Source organism: Dendrobates tinctorius, unplaced genomic scaffold, assembly GCF_039654945.1.
Source record: "Dendrobates tinctorius isolate UK_male_01 unplaced genomic scaffold, ASM3965494v1 ptg000230l, whole genome shotgun sequence".
In the NCBI taxonomy this organism is placed as follows: Eukaryota; Metazoa; Chordata; class Amphibia; order Anura; family Dendrobatidae; genus Dendrobates; species Dendrobates tinctorius.
In genome coordinates, this window is record NW_027361897.1 from 2,495,001 (window position 1) to 2,511,849 (window position 16,849).

General features: G+C 46.9%; 1 protein-coding gene across 3 annotated transcripts in view; it reads right to left on the reverse strand.

Annotated features, from left to right (window-relative positions):
- MFSD13A (major facilitator superfamily domain containing 13A) overlaps positions 1-16,849 on the reverse strand; it is a 72,918-nt gene that overhangs the window by 30,122 nt on the left and 25,947 nt on the right. For all 3 annotated transcript variants that reach the window (XM_073555773.1, XM_073555771.1, XM_073555772.1), the window contains exons 4-5: positions 15,194-15,643; positions 11,227-11,344 (exon numbers count right to left, since the gene is read on the reverse strand). In XM_073555773.1, coding sequence (XP_073411874.1) covers positions 11,227-11,344; positions 15,194-15,643 — 568 coding nt within the window. The remainder of the gene's footprint in view (positions 1-11,226; positions 11,345-15,193; positions 15,644-16,849) is intronic.

Sequence of the window (16,849 nt, forward strand, 5' to 3'; positions counted from 1 at the left end):
TCAAATAATGCAAAGAAAACAAGTTCATAATCATTTAGAAACAACAATACTAATGTTTTAACTCAGGAAGAGTTCAGAAATCAATGATTGTAAATCACAGCTTTCATGCGTCTTGGCATACTTTCCACTCCTGGTAGAAAAATTTAAGCAGTTCTTCTTTGGTTGATGGCTTGTGACTATCCATCTTCCTCTTGATTACATTCCAGAGGTTTAAATAGGGTTCAGGTCTGGAGGTTGGGCTGGCCATGACAGGGATTTGATGTGGTGGTCCTTCATCCACACATTTATTGACCTAGCTGTGTAGCATGGCGCATTGTCCTGCTGGAAAAAACAGTCCTCAGAGTTGGTGAACATTTCCTGAGCAGAAGGAATTAAGTGTTTTTCCAGGATAACCTTGTATGCGGTTTGATTCATATGTCCTTCTCGAAGATTAACCTGCCCAATTCCAGCCTTGCTGAAGCATCCCCAGATCATCACCGATCCTCCACCAAATTTCACAGTGGGTGCAAGACACTGTGGCTTGTACGCCTCTCCAGGTCTCCGTCTAACGATTAGACAACCAGGTGTTGGGCAAAGCTGAAAATTAGACTCATCAGAGAAGATTACTTTACTCCAGTCCTCTATGGTCCAATCCTTATGGTCTTTGGCAAACTTCAGCCTGCCTCTTCTTTGCTTCTCATTGATGAAAAGCTTTTTTCTTGCTTTACATGACTTGAGCCCTCCCTCTAGGAGCCTGCTACGAACTGTTCTTGCTGGGTACTTCACCCCAGCTGCCATTTGCCATTCCTTTTGTAGGTCACTTGATGTCATCCTGCGGTTGCTGAGTGACATTCGAAGAAGATGACGGTCATCCCGGTCAGTGGAGAGTCGTTTTCGCCCTCTGCCGGTCTGTAGCTTTGTTGTCCCCAATCTCTGCTGCTTGACCCTGTGTAATGGACTGCCGTCTTAAAAATTTTAAGGATGGAGGCAACATGACCCTCACTGTATTCCTCTGCTAGTAAAGCCAGAATTTAGCCCTTCTTTTCCTCACTCAAGACTTTTCTTTTCAACTCCTTTGGCATGATTAAAAGTTATTTTTTCATTCCTATTACTTTTGGGATATTACTAGCACTTGTTTTGCCATCCAGCTTGTCCTATTGCAAGAGGATTGTGAACACCACAGCAGGATTTTTTTTTATACTTTCCTTTGTTAAATAAGATTTGGTTCAGGTGATCACCTAATCGGAAGCACATTAAGTAGAATGAGGTGTACTCTGTTTGGAATTCAACTGACACTGGAATGGAATGGCTGTCAGACATGTAGAGAAGCGGATTTTTATAAAACTGTACAGTGGTTTCTTAATTTTTGCCAGAGCTGTAATATATGTAAGAGCTCAGGGTCCTACGTGCAAATCTTTTTGCATAACATTACTTGTTCGAATGCTAACTGAGTGTTCGAGTCCCCGCGGCCGCATGACAGAGAGCCGCAACACATGCAGGGACAGTTTAACAGGAAATCCCTGCATTTGCACCCGGTGAACAGCCGTGTGAATATATTTTTCGAACATGCCGAAGTCACTCGGTTAGCACCCGAGCATGCTCAGATAACACCTTATCCTAGCACATTCACTCAGTCATCAATAATGTTCATTTGGAGGAGAAAACTATTAATATACGTGTAGACTGGCCAATGATTCCTCCAAATCTCAGGGTTGGGAAAGATTGATTTTAATCTATAGGATCCTCTTCCGTGGTCTGGGATCCTTGGCATTGATTTATTGACTCTACGTGTAATAGTGAAATAAAAGTTTACGATGATCAGATACAAAACATTTGTTTTTCTCTTCGTCAAGAAGGAAGTAAATTACTGATGATACAAAGTTCATCTCATAGCCAGTAAACGCCTAGCTTTCACCCCCGAATTTGCCCCAAAGCCAAAAAACCTTTGTTACATATAGAGAAACAATGCAGAAGGGCTGCTATATACTTATTGGTATTACGGAGGCACACCCAAAGTCCATAAGGGTCAAAGTGTGTAATAATATACAAGATTAACCAGCGGATATGTATTGAACAATAACTGAAGTTCTGGACAATTGTTTTTACATTTTATGGTCCTTTAATTCTGTACCACACAAAAAGAGAGAAAAAAGGGAAACTGGCAATATAATCAATAAATAATAGTATATTAAATATAAAATCAAAATAAATAATATTGCCAGAAAAATGGAAATAATATAGGGACAATCGCAAATTAGCTAAACCAACACACAAGAGACAACACAACGACCATAAGTCCCAATATAAAATAAGGAAATTTTTGTGTACTCACCGTAAAATCTCTTTCTCTTAGCCTCTAATTGGGGGACACAGGACCTTGGGTGTTATGCTTTCTGTCCACTAGGAGGCGACACTATGCTTAATCTGAAAAAGATTTGGCTCTGGCTCCTCCTCCACAGTATACACCCCTGGGCGGCATTCGCCTTACCTCAGTTTTTGTACCCAAGCAGTAGGAGGAGATAACAAATCCAACATAACCAAGCCTATAAACAAAGGCTACTATGTACAGCTCAAGGAACAATATGAGTACCCAACATAATAACAGCTCGCAAGGGCAACAGGGTGGGAGATGTCCCCCAATTAGAGGCTAAGAGAAAGAGATTTTACGGTGAGTACACAAAAATCTCCTTTACTCTGTCGCCTCATTGGGGGACACAGGACATTGGGACGTCCCAAAGCAGTCCCTGGGTGGGAAGCAATGGACGAATATTGTGCCGACAGGTCCCTAGATTTGGGACACTGCCGCCTGCAGTACCCGTCTACCCAGACTCGCTTCCACTGAGGACTGAGTATGCACACTGTATTGTTTTGTAAACGTTTGTAAGCTAGTCCAAGTGGCCGCTTTACACACGTGTTGTGCTGAAGCCTGGCGTCGAATGGCCCAGGAGGCTCCTACCGCCCGTGTGGAATGTGCCGTGATACCGGCCGGAATAGGAGAATTGTTTAGGCGGTAGGCGTCATGGATGGTGGACCTGATCCACCTGGCAAGGGTAGCTTTTGAAGCCGGTAAACCCTTGCGAATGCCTTCTGGAAGAAGGAAAAAAAAAAAGGAATCAGACTTCCGGAAGGGTGGAGTCCTAGACACACATATAGGCAATGCCCTGGCAAGGTCAAGCGTATGCAGGGCCCTCTCCACTCTATGAACCGGAGCCGGGCAAAGGGTCGGTAATGAGATGCCCTCATTGAGGTGGAAATCAGACACAACCTTTGGAAGGAAGGATGGAACTGTACGGAGAACCACCTTGTCCTGGTGGAAGAATAGGAAAAGCTGTTTGCAGGAGAGCGCTGACAGCTCAGACACCCTGCGTAGCGAGGCGATTGCCACGAGGAAGACCACCTTTTGTGATAAAACTCGAAGTGGAACTTCCTTAAGAGGTTGAAAAGGAGGTGCCTGTAGAGCAGTTAGGACCAAATTAAGGTCCCAAGTATCCAGTGGACGTCTGTAAGTAGGGACCAATCTGGAGACTGCCTGAAGAAACGTCCTGACTTGTGGTTTGTTAGCAATACGCTTCTGAAAGAGCACTGAAAGCGCTGACACCTGACCCTTAAGCGATCCTAAGGATAGGCCGGCGTCCAGACCTGATTGAAGGAAACCAAGAACTTTCGGAAGAGAGTAAGGGAACGGAATTCGCCCGCGACAGTCGCACCAAGTAAAATACGTTTTCCAGGTACGATAATAAACCTTGGCGGAAGCTGGTTTCCGTGCCTTCATCATGGTTCTAATGACGTCTGGAGCAAAACCTGCCTGGGTTAAAACCCAGGTTTCAAGGGCCACGCCGTCAAATTGAGAGTCCCTAAATTCTGGTGGTAGAACGGGCCGTGAGACAGGGGATCGGGACGGTCTGGAAGACGCCAAGGGGTGTCTGCTGTAAGCTGAATGATGTCGGCGTACCATGTACGTCTGGGCCAGTCCGGCGCAATTAGGATGGTCGGAACTCCTTCCTGTTTGATCTTCTTCATAACTCTGGCCATCAGGGGAAGAAGGGGGGAAAATGTACAGAAGCTGGAACTTAGTCCAGTCCTGAACCAAGGCATCCGCCCCCAGCAACCTCGGATCGCGTGTCCTTGCCATGAAATTGGAGACCTTGGCATTGAGATGAGATGCGATTAGGTCCACGTCCGGAGTCCCCAAACGATAACAGATCCGACGAAAGATTTTGGGATGGAGAGACCACTCCCCTGAGTCCATTTCCTGTCTGATGAGGTAGTCGGCTTACCAGTTGTCCACACCCGGACTGTGGACCACTGAGAGTACTGATTTCTTGTTTTCTGCCCAGCGAAGGAGACGCGCCACTTCTCTCATTGCCTGGGCACTGCGAGTCCCACCTTGGTGGTTCACATATGCCACTGCCGTGGCATTGTCCGACTGCACTCTGATGTCAGAGGCCTTCAGCAGATGGCAAAAAACTTTTAGCGCCAGGAAGATAGCTCGTATCTCCAGAATGTTGATGGGCATGATCGCTTCTATTGGATACCACGTGCCCTGTGATGTAGGTGCACTGCACCCCATCCTGTTAGACTCTCGTCGGTGGTCAGGACTTTCCATCGACTGGGAAGAAAGGATTTTCCTTTGGCCAGTACGGGTGGTTTGAGCCACCAGTACAGTGATTTCCTGGTTGACTCCGTCAGTCGGAACGCCCTTTCGAGGGAGAAAGGGTTCCTGTCCCAGGATCTGAGAATGGCTAGTTGAAGAGGTCTTAGGTGGAACTGAGCAAATGGTACCACCTCCATTGCTGCTGCCATCCTGCTAAGGAGTCTCCTGGCAAACCGAAGAGATCGGCAAGGTATGTGGATTAACATGCGAACTGCACAGCGGATAGCTTGTACCTTGGCCTTGGGAAGGTGTACCAGACCCCTGGAGGTATCGAATAGGATCCCTAGGAAGATCAGTGACTGACTCGGGAGTAGTTGACGACTTCTTAAAGTTGACTAGCCAGCCTAGACGAGTTAGTGTGTTGATCGTGATCGAGACGCTGTCTTCGCAGTCTTTGACAGTAGGTGCCTTGATGAGTAGATCATACAGTTATGGGACGACCACTATGCCTCTGGAGTGTAGGACATCCATGGTGGCTGCCATAACCTTGGTGAATGTTCTGGGAGCCATGGCTAATCCGAAAGGCAAAGCCACGAACTGGTACTGATTCTGCCCTATTGTGAACCTGAGAGATCTTTGATGAGCAGGCGCAATAGGGATGTGCAGGTATGCATCTTGTATGTCTATGGAGGCGAGATATTCTCCCTGTTCCATAGCCGCAATGATGGATCGAAGGGACTCCATGCGAAACTGCCGAACTCTTACAAACTTTTTGAGTTGCTTTAGGTCCAGGAATTGGCCGAACGCTGCCTCCCTTTTTGGGAACCACGAATAGGTTGTAGTAGAGTCCTCGGAATCTCTCGTTTTCGGGAACCGGTATTATGACTCCAGCTTGAAGGAGAGAGAGACACTATTTCCTTGACCCACCTGTCTTCTGTAATAGGCAGCCAGACTTGCTGAAAGATTAAAAGTCGACCGCCTACAGGTGGAGTGTCTTTCGTATTTCGTGAGTCATGACGAGGAGAAATTCTGGAATTTCCCTCCTTGGGCTTTGCCTGGCCTAATGTTGACCGCCAATTCTTGTCCGTCCTCTGCGCTGTCCTTTGGTTGTCCATGCGAGGGGGAACGGTTGTAATTCTGTGAAGGACATGAAGCGGCCTAGCCTGAGGAGTTCCGAAAAGACCGGAACCTAGCCTGGTTATGTCGCTTAAACGTACGTTTAGGTTGCGGTTGGGGTACTCTTACCCCCCGTGGCATTGGAAATCATTTTGTCTAATTTTTCCCCGAAAAAGTCTCCAACTGACGTACGGGAGATCCGTAAGAGACTTGTTTGAAGACGGGTCCGCTTCCCATTCTCACAGCCAGTTGATACGTCTGATTGTAATTATATCTGCTACGCCTCTTGCAGAATCAAAAGCTGCAAGGCGTATGTAATCTGCCACCACCGCTATCTGAACTAGTTGATTGAACATCTGAGGAGCGGACTCTTGGAGGCTCTCCTGCAATCTTTTGGCCCATTCCAGAATGGCCGTGGCTGCCCACGTTGAGGTGAACGCGGGAGCTAGGGAGGCTCCTGCAGCCTCAAAAATTGAACGAGCCATGCGCTCAACCTGCCGATCTGCTGTATCCTTCAGGGTTGAGCTATCTGGCAGTGAGAGGAAAGACTGTGCTGCAAGCCTAGAGATAGGGGGATCCATTTCCGGTGGATCTATCCACTTCTTGGTCTTTTTGAGAGAAAAAAGGGTATCTAGCCTCAATATTTACGGTTGGCGAATTTTTTGGCAGGCTGCGAAAAATGCTTATCAAGGATGTCCTGAAAGCTTGGGTGATCAGAAAAAAACTTTAGGGACTTCAGGGACCCCTCAAAACAGATCTTATGTTTTGGGGGTTCTTGGGGAGCATCGGATAAAACCAGCACCCGATGAATAGAAGTGATAATGTCCTCAACTAGCGCTGTATTGCTAGGAGGACAAGGAGCCTGAGACTTCTATGTTTCCTTATCTGATTCGGAGTCACAGATGCCCTCTGAATCCTGCGCATCGCTGAGGCGTTGCCTGGAGGGAGATCTGGACCGCCGCTTTTCCATGCCCGAAGATCTCTGTGGAGATCTGCTGCGCCCGTCTATGGAACGAGACGGTCTAGGAGACCTAGAATTACAGTGTCTCTGCCTAGAGCGGAACGACCGTGAGCCATGGGAGGACGTAGCTGAACGTGACCTATGGGACCGTTCACTACTAGCATTGCCAGGGACTGCCTGTCCGCTTATAGCCGGGATATGACCCTGCATAGCCTGAAGCAATGTGGAAGTCAGCGTATCCATGGACTGTGACATGGCCCATACCGGCATGTCAGTGGAGTTGAAACAGTGACAGGAGCCTCTTGGGGCACTGACCCAGCATTTTGGGAACAACTCTAGCAGTACTGGTGCATGTTGCCACTGGGAAGATTGGCTTTGCAGGCTGAACAGACTGCGTAACAGCAGATAAACCTGTGGTTTTTTTTTTCCTTCGGACCTGGAGACCGACATAGTGCACTGAGTGCCGGCAGGTTATTATATGACCAAAAAACCTTACAGGGGTGGCTATGCAGAGGAGCGCTATAGGGAACCTATAGGGAGTCTGCGTCCACAGCAGGATAATATCCTGCTGTGCCTTACCCCACCGGTGTGCTCCTAGATCCGGCGCCAGCAGAAAAACTTCGGTTCTGCGCCCCCTGGAGACTGTGCAGTGTTCTTGAGCAATATAGCAGCGCTGCTCTCTTCCCTGAGGTAAAAAGGTGGGAGGGAGGAGGGGCGGAGAGCAGAAAAGGGCGCGCAGACAGGTAAAACCGCGCCTTCCTGGCTCGATCCGCCCCCCTGTATGACGCTGTGCAGCATCATTATCATCATCCAGGGGGGCAGGCCGGGGGCGGTAACAAGGGCGGCGGCTTTGGCTTAGGCCGAAGCCGCGGTCTAAAGTACAAAATCCTGCCCGGGAAGGGCTCCAGAGCGGCGCGGTAGTCCGGAGGGGGGCGGAAAACGAACCAAACCCCCCCCCCCCCCCCGGATGAGTGCCATATCGCCCAGACGCCCTTATATACGCAGCGCAGCCCTGTGAAGGGTCTTTTTGACCCCTTTAGAGGGCTGACGCAGGGACAGGAATCCCTGCATACTGTGGCCCAAATATGACAGCCCCCGGCCCCATACCAGACCACAGCAGTGCTGGGGCTACAATAAAGTTAGCGCTGCGAACGCAGCTCCTACCTGCGGCGTCTCAACCTAACATCCCTAGAGGGGGTTAGGGAGGGCGCTTCACTGCCATCAGGAGGAATTCTTCCTAACCTCAGCCTCAACCCAAAAGACCCAGGGCCTGGGGAAGGAGGGGGGGTTCTCGACCTCGAACCATGCACCCGAAGGGCTGGGGAGGGAGCGACATGGGGAAGAGCCATCTCTACCTCAACCGGGTATCGCTAAAAAGAGGACCGAGGAGAGAGCCATGCCGGGAGTCTCAGAGAGACCCTCTTTTCTTCATTTGTGTCAAGAAGGTGTGACAGCTTCAGATCTCGTCCCGAGATCTCGGGGGACGAGATCTCGTTGCCGAGATTTGAATCTCGTCCCCCGAGATCTCGGCACGAGATCTGAAGCTGCGCATGCGCCGTCCCCGGACCGGCGGCCATCTTGCCGGCGTCCATGCTCCCGGAGGCCACCGCAACATGGCGGCGCCCAGCAAGGGGTGTGCGGGGGGCCTCCGGGCTGCGAAGAAACGCCGGCGGAGCCGCCGCCCCTGCACCGGAGCACAGCCCGCTGCCACCACCGCACCGCAGAGCCCCCCTGCCACAGCTGCCCCTGCCCCAGCACAGCTGCCCCTGCCACAGCTGCCCCAGCCCCAGCACAGCTGCCCCTGCCACAGCTGCCCCTGCCCCAGCACAGCTCCCCCAGCCCCCCTGCCCCAGCACAGCTGCCCCAGCCCCCCTGCCCCAGCACAAGTGCCCCTGCCCCAGCACAGCTGCCCCTGCCACAGCTGCCCCAGCACAGCTGCCCCTACCCCAGCACAGCCCACCCGCCCCAGCGCAGCTGCCCCAGCACAGAGCCGCCGCCACCGCACGAGCCTGGACCACTGAATGACCCCTGTGACTACTCCACCTGTGCCGGATCCCTTCCCAGGTAAGCTGAATTCGGACTGTAAGACGGACCCCCATTTGACACAATATTATTTTTTTCCCTATTTTCCTTCTGAAAATAGGGGTGCGTCTTATGTTCCGGTGCGTCTTATAGTCCGAAAAATACGGTAATCCAAACATGTGAAGCTCATTGTTCTTTGTGCCTGAAATACTTCCTAATACTTTAGGGGAACCAAACAGAATTCTGGTGGTTTGAGGGGTTGAATAATAAATGACCCTCTGAATAAACTTTTCACAATTTAAAAAAAAATTAAACAAAGAAATAACATTCTTTTTTGCTGCAGTGCATTTCACACTTCCAGGCTGATCTACAGTCCAAATGTCACAATGCCAAGTTAATTCCGAATGTGTAAAGCTGCTAAATCTGCAGGGGGTTGAATACTACTTGTAGGCACTGTACATCCACCTTGCAGTATACAATTTCAAAAAATGTGCAAAAAACAATAATATAACGCTATAAATTGATAAAGTGCTTCATTATAAATAAAGTGCTTTGTATTTATATAATAAAATAATTTATGTGAATGAATGCATAAAGTGCTGTGCCCAGTGCAAAATAAGTATTAGTATGTCTATGCAGACCATACACTAGTAAAAACCGCAACAGTGTCACAAAGTGATCTGTACGTCTGCTAACCAGGAAAACAGTATATCATGATTAAAATCCAGACAATAAACAATGTATAACTTACAAAAATGTGCTATGTAGATTACTCCTGGTCTCCTGAGATAGACGCCCTGCCCCAACGCGCGTTTCGGTGCTAATCCTTTATTAGGCTTAGCGCCGAAACGTGCGTTGGGGCAGGGCATCTATCTCAGGAGACCAGGAGTAATCTACATAGCACATTTTTGTAAGTTATACATTGTTTATTGTCTGGATTTTAATCATGATATACTGTTTTCCTGGTTAGCAGACGTACAGATCACTTTGTGACACTGTTGCGGTTTTTACTAGTGTATGGTCTGCATAGACATACTAATACTTATTTTGCACTGGGCACAGCACTTTATGCATTCATTCACATAAATTATTTTATTATATAAATACAAAGCACTTTATTTATAATGAAGCACGTTATCAATTTATAGCGTTATAATATATATATTTTTTTTTGCACATTTTTTACAATTGTATACTGCAAGGTGGATGTATGTCTGATAAGGGATAGTATGCCCATATTTTTACATAATTTTAATATGTATATTTCTTCAATATATGCATAAAAAAATATTATATAGGGATGTCCAATTTTAAAACCTGATTTTATTTGATGGTAACAATAAACATTATATTTTATATTGGGACTTCTGGTCGTTGTGTTGTCTCTTGTGTGTTGGTTTTCCTTTAATTCTGTGCAGATTTCTCCGAAGTGTGCAGCTGAAAAGAAAGGAGCGAGGACACCGCGCAAAGTGTGGGTTCAATAGAAAGTGGTGCACTACTACGGGGGGTTTGTCAGTGATCGGTGGAGGTCTCAGGACCAGGACAGCTATTGATCTGCACGGAATTAAAAAGGCTAACAAAATGTAAAAATGTTACTTACTCTTTAAAGGGAATGTGTAATCCGAATATGACCTTTTGGTTAAATTAGGTTTTTGTGTTAAATATATTCTCTTCTTTGCTTATGTAAAACTCTATTATGCACTGTCAGCACGTGATGTGCGCTAAGTTACCATGTTTGGACGACTCCAGTACCGTATGATACAAGGTCATGACTAAAGGCAAACTTAAAGGGACATTCCCATCTCCAAGATCCTATCCCAATATGCAGTAGATGTAATAATAATAATATTAGCAAATACCTCCAATTAGAAATGTCGTATAGTTCTTCTGATTCAGTATGTCTCATTCCTCTTTCATGTGCAGGCATTGCAGGACCTTAGGTATCCATGGTTACAACCACTAGCTGTCACTGTATCAGTGGTCGCAACCATGGATACCTAAGGTCCTGCAATGCCTGCATATGAGACCTAGTGAATCAGAAGAACTATACATTTCTAAATAGATGTAGATTTGCTATTATTATCACTACACCTACTACATATTGGGATGGAGTCTTGGAGATGGGATTATCCCCTTTTAAGTGTCTGCTCTCAGGGAATGATAGAAGGTGAGCGTCTGTTGTTCATAAGTCTATTGGTTTCCATCTCACCCACCGCAGCGCTAGAAGGGTCTTGCCTCACCGCTTGTGTGTCCTTAGGGATTACTAAGTACATTTAGCCAAACATATTATAGGAAACATGAGGATGATACTCGCCGGTGACTCATCTCTTGGCCATTCTCTATCTGGTGTGTATGACCATCATCTCTGGAAGATAAAAGTCCGTACATGACAAGCGAGGTGATGAAATCCGCCGCCCCGCCTGTGATTACATTATGATCTGATCACCATTTATGATGCCGACAGCAGCTCAGTCAATAATGGTGGCGTCTCTATGTACCTAGGAGTGTCGTATTTACACTTGTGATCAGTACGGACAACGTACGAGGATCTTACCTGCACCAAGTTCATGCACACAAACCACAAAAAGTTTCGGTGCCTGGACAGCTGCCTGAGGTATTCTAGAAGGGTGATCTTTTTTTCCGGAGAATCCGAAGGCTCTTCAACATATAATCTGGGGGAAAATAATCCATGTTAGATAACGCAATCATCTGAAATAGTTATAGAAGTCTAGAAGAAGCCATCTGACAAGCACCAGCCTAACTACCCCGTAGTACTCGGATAAGGTGTTATCTGAGCATGCTCGAGTGCTAACAGAGTTCCCAGCGGCTGCATGTCTCGTGGCTGTTCAACAGTTGCAACGCCTGTAGGGATTGTCTGTTGGGTAATTGTCCAGCGGCTCCTTTAAGCAAACAGTTCCCCAACTAGGACCTGTGCTTACTTCGATAACGATTTAGATTCTCTTTGATATAGCTGTCGGCCGATCGCTCAACAGAATGACTATACCTTCCTAAACAAACACGCTCCAGTCTGCTGAGCATGCATACATTATTTTAATAGAGAGGACTCGCAGACTTCTCTAGTAGTGGCTCGTTTAATACAGATCCAGGGTGCATTTATATTATGGCCCAATTGAGACGTTAAATGACCACCGATCAGCTACACGCAAGCCAATCAACGGTTGTTTAATTTCCTGTTTAGAAAGGCCAACCGCACTTCTATGTGCACAGAATAATTGTTAATTATGATTGTTCTGTGAGCATAGAATATCATGTTTTCATCAGCACGCTGCTGAAAATGATTTTTTTTTTTTTTTTTAATTTCACCCGACAAACGAGTTTTGCACGTTCTTCGGGTGAAAGGCAAAGTATTTAAATGGGTTGAAAAATCGGAAATTGAGCTCTTCAAGAAACGCCTGTTACCGGTAAGGGTGGATTTAGACTTTTAGATTAAGTATGATGAAATTTACCCTTCCCAATTCAGCTTTCATACTTCTACCATCAAAAAAAAAAAAAAAATCAGAAAATTCATCTTGTTTACAGGCACCTAAAAGGAATTAACCAGGAGAGGTGACCGATATCAAATTGATGGGGGATCCAACACCCAGCATCCCTGTAGTTCAGCCGGTACTTGGTGCCACGGCTGCTGGAAGTGTATGGAGACAGAGCAGAACAGCGCCATACACCATGTTGTGGCCACTCCCTGTATTGCAGCTCACCAAAATTTCAGTGGGAACTGTCAACGGCCACAGTTCATGGAGCAGCGCTGTTTGGTCTCCGTACACTGTACCTCCTGCAGCCACCAGCTGAGTAGTGAGGGTGCCAGACCGCCACAGATCGGATATTGAACACCTACTAAGAATAGGTCATCAATATCTTAAGTCTTTGGACAACCCGAATAATAATGACTTATTTTAGATTTTAATGGGAAAACTCTATCCAATATCTCCTGGTTCTATTTCAGATCAGGTTTTTTTTTGTTTGGTTGTAACAACATTTGGCTCCTTAGTAAAGGACACACCTGATGACGTGTGTAGGAATTCCTTGGATGTGGTACAAGATGTCACGTCAGCTAGTTCTACTTCCCATGGTGAGAATGATAATGATTGCTGGAGGAGCAGCTCCTAGAATGACACTTTACAAGGGGCTGATGTACAATGGCGATGATTGACAGGTCACTTGGCAGAAGTCCGGACACACGGACAGGTAACTTGTAGAACATGTTGTAACGGGAATCCAAGGTAAACCTCTTCTGCAAACACGGCCCGGTCTATCCGTGTGAACCTCTAATCCTAACCACGTCTGGACGCCGCCTCGTTCTCTCCATACAACTGATAACAAACATTCGTCACCCGCTAGGGCAGCAGAGGTCTTTGTGCGGCACAATAAGGAGCGTCCTGGCGTCTGTGTGCGCGGCCACTCAAGCATCGCCGTTTCTGTAGCAAACAGAAGTGCAAACTTCTGTACGGTAAATGCAACTATGAGGACAGAAAACAGAAACGTCCGTTTAGCTCCACAATAAAGAGGGTTTATAGATCCACCCAAGGGTGCGGTGCTGGGTACCGCTGCTATAATGATGTCCAAACCACCGTCAGCAGGAATCAGAGCCTGACTGCACCCAGGTATGTGATATTCTGAAACACTCTGATGGTTTCAGAGACAATACAGAGTAGAGAGCCTTATAAGCAGGGGAGTAACAACCGCGATCGCGACCGAGCCCGTGCAGGTGTGGGCCCGCCGACGCCAGCATAAGTTTCAACTGGATGTACATCCTCAGACGCACATTCAGTTGAAACTGGTTGCGGCGCAGAGATCTGTCGTGTCTGTGAGCAGCAATACACGATGCCAGTCAGAGGCCAGCAGCTGACGTCAGGGTGCACGTGTCTGGGGGAACATGGCAGTGACATCATCCGTCGCTTGCATGCTGAAGTCAGCTGTTGGGTTCAGAAGGGGACGCTGAGCAGGGGGTGAGTGGATGGGAGGCGAGTATAATGGTTTATTTTCTTCTATGCATTAAAAAACAGAGGTAAAACGGAGTACATATATCAGGATGGATAAAGTTAGAGATATATATCGGGATAAGGGACATATATACCATGATGGAGATATATATCAGTATGGAGAGGGGCCCAACTTGCATCGGGGGGCACATCGGACTCTAGTTACCCTAAGCCACTGCTCAAGATGTGACTAGTCCAAAAGATGTCCCTGGCTGGCTTCTCCCCAAACTGCTTTAGTTAACTGACAGGGTTTTCACATGTGTGTATATAGGGAGAGACCTGTCAATCACGTGGAAGGGAGGAGGCCGGGGAGAAGCTCCAAGTATGGTGGATGCTTCTATAACTATGGGCTTCTCTGAAATGCGGGAGTGTTTCAAATTAACACATACCCAGATGCAATCATGGAGCCAGGCTCTGATGCAGTCCTGTGGTTTGCACGTATCGACTAACTGGTTCCCTTTAAAATCAGCATGGATATATGAGATTTGTTTGTACTCTACCTTTCTTCCACTCCCTAAATATCTTTGTGTGCAGCCCTTGATTCTTAAAAGAAATCATAAGAAAACTACCTATTGTTTAAAGCGAACTTGTCATCAGGATTTTGCTAAGTAAACTACAGACAGTGTCAGTTTGGCGCTGTTATACTGATTAAAATGATACCTGGGGTGAAAAATCCGTCTTGTGGTTCTTGTGTAATCAGCGCTTGCAGTTTTGAGTTAATGTGATTCTCATGCTCCGGGGCGGCCTGTTGGCAGAGCTGTGGGTGAGTCTTTATTTGGTGCTCTTGCCTCATCTTAATCCTTATGGGCTTAAATGATCCTTCACTAACCTGCCTCCTGTGTTAAATACTGCGCTTGCGCAGTTAAATCTTGTGGTTTTTTTATTGCTAAAGCTAATTTATTTTTTGGTCCAACAAAATTGCGCCAGCGGCAATGAACGCGCAGTAGCATCTATCAGCAAGCAATACTCTCAATCTCTGTAAGTGCCACCCACCAGAACAATATGTTATTCACTCATATGAGCAAGCCTTTAGGATGAGTGAGGCTTCCAGCAATACAATCCCCACTGATTTGCAATAGGCCATCACTTCTTCTGATGGTAAACCCTTTACTCTTGTATCTGGGCGAAACGACAGCAGGAAAGGCATCATCGCTACACAGCTTTGCCTTTTAGGACTTTAAGAAACTTTCCTCTTGTGCTATCAATACTCTTTATAAGGAATCATTTTCATGCAATAGTAAGTGGCGACATATCGAGGATATGATATCAGTTAGTGATCAGAGGAGTTCCCTGAGGACAAGGCCACAATGCAAGATAGGTTTGCAGCGTTTCCCTGCACGCCAATGCTTTCAGGCCCCCTCCCTGCAGGAATCTGCAGCACAGCCCTATTCACTTGAACGGGGCTTTGTTGCATTTCTGCACTAAACAGAAAACACCAGATCGGCAGGGGCAAAGTGGTCGGCCTCATGAAGTGCATTAATAAAATTTAACCCCAATTTAACCACAATTTGCGATTTCACTTACTCCTTTAATAAGCAATCCTGGCTGTCAGCGGATTGTCCTCCTGTCCGAAAGCGTTGTCTGAGCAGCCAAGTAGAAACCGTGAACCCAAGTGCAGACACTGCTGCCAGGATCACACAGAATATCCGAAAGGAGAAAAAGTCTTCTTTATTCCAGACGGTATAAGATGCAAAAACCGACAACGAGCCGAGAGCACTGAACAGCGAGCAGTGAAAGTTCAATCTCGTCCTCTCGGCAGCCGAGACTGCCAGGTCTGCCAGCAAGGCGTTATGGTTCAAGTCTACCATGGTGAGGAAGCTGTCATACACACAGAGACAGATGAGGAACTGCAGGCCGGGATGAGCCCATGACACCCAAAAGGCCAGGAACGAAAGTGCAAACAGTGGTCCATTCCTGCTCAAGGCACTCAGCCGCTTTAGCACCACTTCAGGAGTGGAGATGTCCACGCTGGACCTGCAGGACAAGAAGTTACACATCACTGGAAAGGAGATGCACAATGTGAAGGATCATTGATCAGCATCAGATCAGGTCATTTCCATAACAGATTTACAAAAAAAAAAAAACACAAAGACACAAGCAAGCTCGGATTGCAACGGGGATCGGGGAAGAGTTGCCGTCAGGCAATGCTGGCCTAGCTCCCAAGTAAAGTAAACTAAGCCATGGACCTGACGAAATCCAACATGTCCTGTTCTTCACTGCCAGGAGATGAGGGGTTGGGGTACGTCCAGCTGCCACCGTACTAACCAGATCAAGAAATCCAGAATAAAAATTGTTGGGTTCAGCTAACTGGAATCTAACATGTACAGTCCACCACGAGGGGTCCAATATCTAAACGGCACAATAAATATTGCTTTGTAAAGGTCTATACTTTGGCTCAATAAAAAATGGGATTTTCTGGTGCCTGGTCTATATTCGAGTATGTGCACACAGGGCCTTTTAGACGCCGCTGTACCTGCTGAGGTTTTCCTGAAAAACACGCTTCAGGAAAGGACGGCGTCGATGTCGTGGGTCATGTGGTGTCTTTGCCGCAGGTAATTTCTTTTTAATTCTCTGTATTAATAGTGGCGGCTTCAAAAATGGAAGCCACCACCTGAATGGACCGGTCACTTCTTTCATCCGCCTTCGCAGCTTTGGAAGCCTGAAGCAAGTTCAAAAACGCTGAACATTTGCACAGCAAGTGGTTCTTACGTTTGCAGGGTTTTTTTGCAGGCAGAATCCTCCTGAAAAAGCCGTCGTGTGCACATACTCTTAGGGTAGGTTCACATTTGGCAATTTTGCAGCTTCTTTTACCTGCAGCAAAGACCAGAGTGTTGGCAAGAAGAGTGCGCATTTGTGATGAGTTAAAACACCCGAAAGGTCAAAAAATCCAAGCAAAATTACAAGCATGTGTAAGAGGTTTTTGGTAGTGTTATACGCAGTATTTCTGCAGCAAAAAAAAAAGCGCTGAAAAAAAACAGGGATTTTTGTGATAACTCACCGTAAAATCCTTTTCTCCGAGATGCTCATTGGGGGACACAGATACTGTGGGTGTATGCTTCTGCCGCTAGGAGGCTGACACTAAGTGAAAAAAAGAGGTTAGCTCCTCCTCCGCAGTATACACCCTCACCCCTATTGCGGGCGGAAATCAGTTTGGTGCCAAAGCAGTAGGAGGACAACAAA